We start from the raw sequence: 10,992 nt of genomic DNA, 5'->3' as shown, positions 1-10,992 counted from the left end.
CTCAAATTTCTAAAATTACGAATGAACGACTGTGCATCATTAATCACATTACAAAAATGAAAGCAGTATAAAGGAATACTATGAACAACTCTATGCCAATGTATTAGATACAATGATGAAACAGACAAATTCCCAGAAAAATGCAAACTGCCAAAACTGACTCAAGAAGAACTAGAAAATCTGAATAGACGTATAACAAGTAAAGAAACTGACTTAGTGATCTTCTTTTAGAAAATTTATTACGTAAAAGAGTATTTTAATTTTTGTTTTTGGGAACTATAAAGATTATACATGATCTGGAAATGAGACTGTACCAAATGATGGCCAAAGAAGAATCATCCATTCTACTCCTCTTTCGCTTGGTCACTCAGAAATATAATATTATCAGCTATGAATGTTGTTGCTTGTCGCCTCACATTATTATTATTATTATTTTTGTGTGTGATGCAGTCTTGCTCTATTGCCCAGGCTGGAGTGCAGTGGCCCAATCTTGGCTCACCACAACCTCCGCCTCCCAGGTTCAAGTGATTCTACTGACTCAGCCTCCTGAGTATCTGGGACTACAGGCACGGGCCACCATGCCCGGCTACTTTTTGTATTTTTAGTAGAGACGGGGTTTCACTATGTTGGCCAGGCTGGTCTCGAACTCCTGACCTGGTGATCCACCCATCTCAGCCTCCCAAAATGCTGGGATTACAGGCGTGAGCCACCTCGCCCAGCCCACCTCACATTATTTTTATCCATGTATTCACCATAGTCCATTTTCCCTTCCACATAAATTTAAGACCCCTTTTTCACATACTGATATGCTACGTCTCTGAGGCCTGGCTGGAATACTGATATTCTGTGCCATGTTGTCTTTTGACTGACATCGTCCATTTGGTAAACTTCACTGTCCCCTAATCGCCACATCTCATTTGTTGCTAGAGAAAATATTGTGACTGGATTTTTTCCTTCCACCTGTCTCAAGACAGGGTCCTGACCCACTCACCCAACTAATTGCACATGATTCAGGGATCTTTCAAGAACCAAACTGGTAGTTGTTTCAGACACATATGTCTTACAAACTGACGAAGTACTTGTAATACAGATCTTAAAACATGGTTTCTATTTTCTTTTCTTACAGTCTAATCTTTAGATTCTTCCTGATGCTCAAACCTTGCCAGCCCAGCCAGCCAGGGGATCACTTCCAGTGCACCTGACTTAGTGATCTTTAAACTTCCCACAAGAAAAGCCCAGGCCAAGATGACTTCACTGATGAAATGTTCCAGACATTTAAAGGAGAAGTAATACCAATTCTTTGCAAACTATTCCAAAAAAAATAAGAGACTGGAAGATCTCCAAAATTACTCTATGAAGTCACTATTACCTTGAACAAAAAAAAAAAACAGACAAAAATTTCACAAGAAAAAGTCCCTATTGGTCAATATTTCTTATCAATATGGACAGAAAAATACTCAACAAAATACTAGCAAATCAAATCCAGCAACATATGAAAAGGATTACATACCTTTACCAAGTGAAATTTATCTCAGAAATGTCAGGTTAGATGAACCTACAAAAAAATAATCAATATAATACACCATATTAACAGAATAGAGGGGAGAAAACTGATGTGATCATCTTAGTAGACATGCTTTGACAAAATCCAACACACTTTCATGATAAAAACACCTAATAAACTAGAATAGGAGGGAACTTTCTCAATTTGATAAAGGCATCTACTAAAAGCCCACAGCTAACATGATACTTAATGATAAGGCTGAAAGCTTTCTTCTTTAGATCAGAAAGAAGACAACAATGTCCACTCTCACAACTTCTATTCAACAATGTACTACTGGTAATTCTAGCCAATGCAAAAAGCAAGGCAAATTCAAGGGATACAGAAAAATCTTTTGATAAATTCGATACCCTTTATAATAAGAACATTCAACACATTAGGGATAGAAGAAAGCTTCTTTAACCCAATAAAAAGGTACACATTTTTTTAAATTTAAAAAACATGCTTAAATTTAAAACACACTTAATAGTCAAATACTGAGAGCTTTCCTCCTAAGATAAAGAACAAGACAGGAATGCCTGCTTTCACCATTTCTATTCAGCATTGCATGGTGCGAACTCACCTCACAGCAACCTCCGCCTCCCACATTCCAGCTATTCTCCCTGCCTCAGCCTCCCCAGTAGATGGGATTACAGGTGCCTGCCACTGCAGCTGGCTAATTTTTGTATTTTTTTGTACAGACGGGTTTTCATCATGTTGGCCAAGCTGGTCTCAAACTCCTGACCTCAGGTAATCCACCCACCTCGGCCTCCCAAAGTGCTGGGATTACAGGCATGAGCCACCGCACCCAGCCTAGAACACCAAACTTTAGCAACTAACTGCACACAGAAAACCACCATCACAAGAACCAAAAATCAGGTGAGCTGAAGTTAAAACAGTATCTAGTTTTAACTTCATATCACTGAAAGAGGCATTGAGAAAGGCAGAAGAGACAGTCTTGAATCCCTGACACCACCCTTCACTCATCCCCCTACAGCAGCCATGCAGCCAGAGATAATCTGTGCATTTTGGAAAGGAAAAGCACAGCAACTGAGGAAATTTACATTGAACTCAGTGCTGACCTGTTACAGTGGAGAATAAAGCCATGCTGGGCTCAGCCAGCCCTGTGCATATAGGGAGCACTTTAACCAGCCCTAGCCAGAGGGGAATGAATCACTCCGACAGTCAGAACTTGATTTTCTCAGCAAGCTTTACTACCATGGGCTAAAGTGCTCTGGGTTTCTAAATAAACTTGATAGATGGTCTGGGATACAAGGATTGCTATTCCTAGGCAACTCATAGTGTGAGGCTGGGCTTAGAGCCAGTGAACTAGGGTAGCACATGACCTAGGGAGATATCAGCTGGGGTGGCTAAGGGATGCTTCCACCATCACTCCCCCAACCCTAGGCAATGCAGCTAATGGCAAAATGTGATTTTTTGCTTCTGCCTAAGGAGAGGAGTGCAAAGAGCAACATGACATATTTAAAGAGCTAAAGGAAAAATCTTTGACCTTAGAATAGTAAGTATATCCAACAAAAATATCCTGCTAACATGAAGGAGAACTAAAGACCTTCCCAGACAAACAAAAGCTGAGAGAGTTCATCAACACCAGACTTGTCCTACAATAAAATGCTAAAGGGATGCAAGCTTCAGTCCCAAAGAAAAGGATGTTAATGAGCAAGAAAAAATCATCTGAAGGTACAAAACTCTTGGTAATAGGAAGCACACAGGAAAACACAGAATACTGTAACACTCTAATTGTGGTGTGTAAGCTATTCTTATCTTAAGTAGAAAGATTAAATAATTAATCAAAAATGATAACTACAACAGCTTTTCAAGACATTATACAATAAGACATAAAGAGAAACAACAAAGAAGTTTATTTTATTTATTTATTTATTTATTTATTTTGAGACAGAGTCTTCTTGCTCTATCACCTAGGCTGGAGTGCAATGATGCGATCTCAACTCACTGCAACCTCCACCTCCTAGGTTAAAGCGATTCTCGTGCCTCAGCCTCCTGAGTAACTGGGATGACAGGTGCTTGCCAACACGCCCAGCTAATGTTTGTGTTTTTAGTAGAGACGAGGTTTCACCATGTTGACCAGGCTGGTCTCTAACTCGGGACCTCAAAATATCCGTCCACCTTGGCTTCCCAAAGTGCTGGGATTACAGACGTGAGCCACCATGCCCAGCCAATAAAAAAGTTTAAAAGTGGGAAAATGAAGTTAAAATGTAACATTTTTGTTACTTCTCTTTTTGTGTGTTCATTTATGCAATCAGTGTTAAGTTGTCATCAGTTTAAAATAATGTGTTATGAAATAGTATTTGCAAATTTCATGGTAACCCAAAGTTGAAAAGCGTACAACAGATACACAAAAAATAAAAAGCAAGAAATTAAATCATACTACAAGAGAGAATCACATTCACTAAAAGGAAGACAGGAAGGAAGAATAGACCACAAAACAACCAGAAAAATCACAAAATGGTTGGAATAAGTCCCTACTTATCAATAATAACCTTGAATGTAAATGGACTAAATTTGCCAATCAAAAGACATAGAGTGATTGAATGAATGAATAAACAAGACTCATTGATTTGTTACCTACAAGAAATATACTTCACCTAGAAAGGTACACATAAACTGAAAATAAAGGAGTGGAAAAGATATTCCATACCAATGGAAAACAAAAAGGAGCAGAAATTGCCATACTTATATCAGACAAAATAGATTTCAAGACAAAAACTGTAAAAAGGGATAAAGAAGGTCATTATATAATGATAAAGGGGTCAATTCAGCAAGATAATATAACTGTCAATATATCTGCACCCAACACTGGAGCACCCAGATATATAAAGCAAATATTATTAGAGCTAAAGAGAGAGAAAGGCCACAATACCAACATCTCTGGAGACTTCAACACCTCACTTTCATCACTGGACAGATCTTCCAGACAGAAAAATCAACAGAGAAACAACAGACTTAATCTGTAGTATAGACCAAATAGACATTTACAAACCATTTCATCCAACGGTTGCGGAATACACTTTCATCTCCTCAGCACATGGATTATTTTCAAGGAAAGAACATACATTAGTCTACAAAACAAGTCTTAAAACGTTCCAAGCCAGGCGCGGTGGTTCACGCCTGTAATCCCAGCACTTTGGGAGGCTGAGGTGGGTGGATCAAGAGGAAATTGAGACCATCCTGTCTAACACGGTGAAAAACCGTCTTTACTAAAATTACAAAAACTTAGCCAGGTGTGGTGGCACGCACCTGTAGTCTCAGCTACTCCAGAGGCTGAGGCAGGAGAATCGCTTGAGCCCTGGAGGCAGAGGTTGTAGTGAGCCAAGATTGTGCCAGTGCACTCCAGCCTGGGCAACAGAGAGAGACTCCATCTCAAAAAAAAAAAAGGAAAGAAAATACCCCCCAAAAAAGAAATACTATCTAGCATCTTCTGTGACCACAATGAAATAAAACTACAATAACAAGAAGAATTTTGGAAATTATATAAACATATGAAAATCAAACAATATTCTCCTGAATGACCAGTGGGTCAATGAAGAAGGTAAGAGGGAAAGTGAAAATTTTATTGAAGCAAATGATAGCAGAAACACAACATGTCAAAACCAATGGGATACAGTGAAAGCAGTACTATGACAGAAATTCATAGCTGTAGTGTCTACATCAAAAAAGAAGAAAAACTTCACACAAATAACCCAATGATGCATCTTAGAGAACTAGAAAAGCAAGAGCAAACCAAAACCAAAATTACCTGACTTCAAATTATACTACAGAGTTATAAGAAGGATCAAAGAGCATGGTACTGGCATAAAAATAGACACATAGACCAATGGAACAGAACAAAAATACACAGAATAGCCAAAGCTATCCCGAGCAAAAAGAACAAAACTGGAGGAATCAAATTACCTGACTTCAAATTATGCTACACAGCTATAGGAACCAAAAGAGCATGGTACTGGCAAAAAACAAAAAAACAAAAAAAAACAGACATAGACCAATGGAGCAGAACAGACAACTCAGAAAGAAATTCGCACACCTACAGTTAATTCATTTTATTTTCTGGGATGGAGTCTAGTTCTGTCGCCCATGCTGGAGTGCAGTGGCACAATCTCGGCTCACTGCAACCTCCGCCTCCTGGGTTCAAGCAATTCTCCTGCCTCAATCTCCTGAGTAGCCGGGATTACAGGCACCTGCCACCACACCCAGCTAATTTTTGTGTTTTTAGTAGAGATGGGTTTCACTGTGTTGGCCAGGCTGGTCTCGAACTCCTGACCTCGTGATCCACTTGCCTCAGACTCCCAAAGTGCTGGGATTGCAAGCATGAGCCACCATGCCTGGCCAGTGAATTCATTTTTAACAAAATTGCCAGAAACATACAATGAGGAAAAGACAGTCTTTTTTTTTTTTTTTCTGAGATGGAGTTTTTGCTCTTGTTGCCCAGGCTGGAGTGCAATGGTGTGATCTCGGCTCACTGCAACCTCCACCTCCTGGGTTCAAGTGATTCTCCTGCCTCAGCCTCCCAAGTAGCTGGGATTACAGGCATGTGCCACCACACCCAGCTAATTTTGCATTTTTTTTTTAGTAGAGACGGGCGTTTCTCCATGTTGGTCAGGCTGGTCTTGAACTCCTAACCTCAGGTGCTCCGCCCACCTCAGCTTCCCAAAGTGTTGGGATTACAGGTGTGAGCCACCGCACCAGGCCGAAAGGACAGTCTGTTCAATAAGTGGTGCTGGGAAAACTGGATATCCATATGCAGAATGAAACTAGACCCTTGCCATATACAAAGATCAAATCAAAATGGATTAAAGACTTAAATTTAAAACTCCAAACTATGAAACTAGTACAAGAAAACATTGGGGAAACTCCAAGACACTGGTCTGGGCAAAAATTTCTTGAGTACTATCCCGCAAGCACAGACAACCAAAGCAAAAATGGACAAATGGGATTACACCAAATTCTAAAGCTTCTGCACAGCAAAGGAAACAACCGACAAAGTGAAGAGACAACCCACAGAAGGGGAGTAAATATTTGCAAACCACAAACCACCCCTCTGACAAGGGATTAATAACCAGAATATACAAACAGCTCAAACAAGTGTGTAGGGAAAAAACCTAATAATCCAATTTTTTAAATGGGCAAAAGTTTTGTATAGACATTTATCAAAAGAAAACATACAAATGTCCAACAGGCATATGAAAATGTGCTCAATATCATTGACCATCGGAGAAATGTAAATCAAAGATATAATTAGATATCATCTTTCCCCAGATAAAATGGATTTTATCCAAAAGTTTGATAATAACAAATACTGGCAAGGGTGTGGAGGAAAGGAAACCCCCTTACACTGTTGGTGAGGATGTAAGTTAGTACAATCGCTATAGAGAACAGTTTGGAGCTTCCTCAAAATATTAAAAATAGAGCTAAATAGGACCCAGCAATCCCATTGCTGGATCATATACCCGAAAGAAAGGAAATCAGTATGCCAAAGAGATGTCTGTACTCCCATGTTTGTTGCAGCACCGTTCACAGTAGCCAGGATTTTGAAGCAACCTAAGCGTCCATCAGCAGATGAACAGATAAAGAAAACATTGTACTTATACACAATGGAGTACTATTTAGCCGTAAAAATGAATGAGATTCTGTCATTTTCAACAACATGGATGGAACTGGAGGTCATTATGTTAAGTGAAATAAGCCAGGCACAGAAAATACAAACATGGCATGTTCTCACTTTTTTTGTGTGGGTTCTAAAAATCAAATAATTGAACTCATGGAGATAGAGAGTAGAGGAATGGTTACCAGAGGCTGGGAAAGGTAGTAGGGGGTTGGGGAGGAGGTGGGGATTGTCAATGGATACCAAAAAAGTAGTTAGAAAAAATGGGTAGGCGCGGTGGTTCACGTTTGTAATCCCAGCACTTTGGGAGGCCAAAGTGGGCAGATCCCCTGAAGTCAGACCAGCCTGGCCAACATGGTAAAACCCTATCTCTACTAAAAATACCAAAAAAATTAGCCGGGTGTGGTGGCCCGCACCTGTAGTCACAGCTACTTGGGGAGGCTAAGGCAGGAGAATCTCTAGAACTCGGGAGGCAGAGGCTGCAGTGAGCTGAGATCAAGCCACTGCACTCCAGCCTGGGCAACAGAGCGAAACTCTGTCTCAAAAAAAAAAAAAAAAAAGAAAGAATGAATGAATAAAATCTAGTATTTGATAGCACAATAGGGTGACTATAGTCAATAACAATTTAAGTATACATTTTAAAATAACAAAAAGTGTATAATTAGATTGTTTCTAACACACAGGATAAATGCTTGAGGGGATGGATACCCAATTTTCCATAATGTTATTATTAAGTATTGCATGGGTATACTAAAATATCTCATGTAATCCATAAATATACCTACTATATACCCACAAACATTAAAAATTTTTAAAAATTTAAATAAAAACGATCCACATAAACATATATATTCTCTACTGTGACAAAAAATGGATTTAATACATTGTCTCAATCATGTATAGCTTTAATTAAAATATAAACCTAAAGGGAATTTCAACATGATAATTAATAAAGTTAGTTTGCTGAGCAAGGTGGTTCATGCCTATAATCCCAGAACTTAGGGAGGCAGAAGTGGGAGGATAGCTTGATCCCAGGAGTTTGAGACCTGCCTGGGCAACATACTGAGAACCCATTCTCCACAAAAAGGAAAAAAAAAAGACCAAAAAAGGGCTAATTTAACAAGGGTATATCAAATTTTTAACCTTTGATACCATTTATGCAACACCATTTCATTGTTTAGGAATCAAATTCATTTCTTCAAACTATATACACTTTATGTGGCAACTACACATGCTACATGGCTCTCAACTTTAATTTTCAAAAAGATGTTTTTTGTGGTTGCATTTAAGGAGGGAGTTTCACATTGCAATTAAGTCATGCTGAAAATAAAGGCCAATTGCTACATTCAGTATTCTTATGTCTGGTTTTGCCAAAACATTTGTGCTGGATGTCTGAAAAAAATTCACATACAAAACATCTAACTATTAAAGAAAAAGTGTATTATAGATTATTTTTAAAGTACAAAACCTAATCTCATTTCAAAAATTGAAAAATACAAAGAAGAAAAATGAGGAGAAAAAAATCATAATCAATCTTATAACCCAAAACAGCTACTGTTGATGTTTCAGTGTTAATTTCCCATACTTCTTTTTTTTTTTTTTAAACAGGGTCTGTCATCCAGGCTGGAGTGCAGTGGCCCAATAATGATAATGGCTCACTGCAACATTTACCTCCTGGGTTCAAGGGATCTTCCAACCTCAGCCCCCCAAATAGCTGGGACTATATATAGGTGCAAGCCACCAAGACTAGCTAATTTTTTGGTATTTTTTAGTACAGACAGGGTTTCTCCATGTTGCCCAGGCTGCTCTCAAATTCTTGTACTCAAGTGATCTGCCTGCCTGAGCCTCCCAAAGTGCTAGGATTACAGGCAGGAGTCACGATACCCAGCCTCCTATACTTATTTCTATATCTATATGAATGTGCAACATGTCCATAAATCCTTGTGAAACTTATATTAGGTACAAACAACTTGGAGAGCAGCAGAGAGGAAATCTGTCCAATACTTAAATGTATCTTGTTTTGTAGGGTTTTCGTTTTTTTTTTTTTTTTTTTTTTGAGACAGAGTCTTGATCTGTCACCCAGGCTGGAGTTCAGTGGCACAATCACAGCTCACTGCAGCCTTGACCTTCCCACTCAAGTGATCTTCCCACCTCAGCTTCCCAAGTAGCTGGGACTACAGGCACCATCTGCCACTTCCAGCTAATGTGCCACTTCCAGCTAATGTTCTTTTTTTGTTTGTTTTTGGTTTTGTTTTTGTTTTCAGTAGAGATGGGGTTTTGCCACGTTGCTGAGGCTGATCGGCTGATCTCGAGCTCCTGGGCTCAAGCAATCCTCCCTCCTTGGCCTCCCAAGGTGCTGCAATTGCAGCTGTGAGCCACCACAACTGGCCTGGTTTTGTAGTTTTTATTTTCCAAATAATAACACTTTTTTTTATACTGAATGCTTCAATCCTGTTATGTTTTACAACTTAAATGGTAGTGATTATATTGAAAGCTAAGATTCTTGCAATTAGACGGGCTAAATTATGCATAAGTCTTTTCACTGTGGCATTTTTCTATCTTATGTATCTCTTATCTTTATGGACACTTATTTTTTAAAACAAAAAATTAGTAACTCTAATTTCTTATTATTTCTTTCTTTTGCTTATTGCATTACGTATATCTCACACAATCTTTCCCATGTCCGTAGCACATATATAAAAACTGATCATATACTAGACCACAGAGAAAGCCTAAGTCTTAAATTACGAAAACTTCTACAAGTCTAATTTTCTGAATAGGAAGTGATTCAAATTCAACGACCCAAGTGTTGAAACAAACAAAAACATAAAACAACACTACTCAGTTAATAGATTATTATGGTTTTGGCTTCTTGAGTAGGAGGAAAGTTGGGCAGGAAGGGCCTCCAGAATGCCCGTGACACGTGAATGGGGCCGTGTGCAAACCTTGTATGACGTCACTGAGAACCCTAGAGGAAAACAGCTATTTCTTTCTAAGCCGCCCTAAGGCGAGTTGCGCGATGGCCTCCCGGGCCGAGGTGGGCCTGCTCACTGGAAGATCGCACCGCAGCCATGAGTAGTAATGATTCCTTCGCGTGTGGACGCTCTGGCTATTCGGCCCGGGGATGCCCTAGAGGAGGAGCTGGAGGGAGAGGAGGTAGAGGCTATGGCAGAGGTTCTCAATGCAGTTCCACCACCCTATCATACACCTGCTACCTCTGCGGTGAGTCTGGTCATCAAGCTAAGAACTGTGTCCTCGGAAACATCTGCTACAGCTGTGGGAGAAGCGGCCACATCGCCAAAGACTGTAACGAACCTAAACGAGAGAGAGACCAATGCTGTTATACCTGCGGCAGACCAGGACATCTGGCTTGTGAATGTGATCGTCAGAAAGACCAGAAATGCTACGCTTGCGGCAAACTTGGGCACATTCAGAAAGACTGCGCCGAAGTCAAGTGCTACAGATGTGGCGAGACCGGCCACATGGCCATCAGTTGCAGCAAGGCAATCCAAGTCAACTGCTACCGCTGTGGCAAATCCAGACGCCTAGCCAGGGAATGTCCTAGTGAGGCTACCGCTTAAATCTTTTCCCTTTGTCATCTTCCCCCCTCCTTTTGCTGATTGATTATTGTATTATTTTCTCTGAAACCGTCACTGACCAAAAGGTTGATAGATTGAGGGTACTTTCAGGCATGTGAGCTTTAATTACCATGTTAAAGGAGGAAAGAGCTAGAAAAAAAAATCTCAGAAAAATTAATCATTTGTATATGCCCCACAATTAATGTGTTGCTTCTGCCCCACAGGCAACTCTAGTT

At 39.7% G+C, this 10,992-nt stretch overlaps 1 protein-coding gene and 1 pseudogene across 1 annotated transcript; one reads left to right on the top strand and one right to left on the bottom strand.

Annotated features, from left to right (window-relative positions):
- Positions 1-344: 344 nt before the first annotated feature.
- On the bottom strand, positions 345-2,149 carry LOC105732920 (single-stranded DNA-binding protein, mitochondrial-like; annotated as a pseudogene).
- An 8,100-nt stretch (positions 2,150-10,249) lies between these two features.
- On the top strand, positions 10,250-10,743 carry ZCCHC13 (zinc finger CCHC-type containing 13). Its single transcript, XM_012475202.3, is given in 2 exon segments — positions 10,250-10,682; positions 10,685-10,743. Coding segments are annotated over 2 exon segments (492 nt in total).
- The last annotated feature ends 249 nt before the right edge of the window (positions 10,744-10,992 follow it).

The sequence above is a fragment of the Aotus nancymaae genome, unplaced genomic scaffold (genome assembly GCF_030222135.1).
Source record: "Aotus nancymaae isolate 86718 unplaced genomic scaffold, 86718_ANA_hifiasm-v0.15.2.pri h1tg000004l, whole genome shotgun sequence".
NCBI lineage: Eukaryota > Metazoa > Chordata > Mammalia > Primates > Aotidae > Aotus > Aotus nancymaae.
This window is presented reverse-complemented; position numbering and strand designations above follow the sequence as displayed.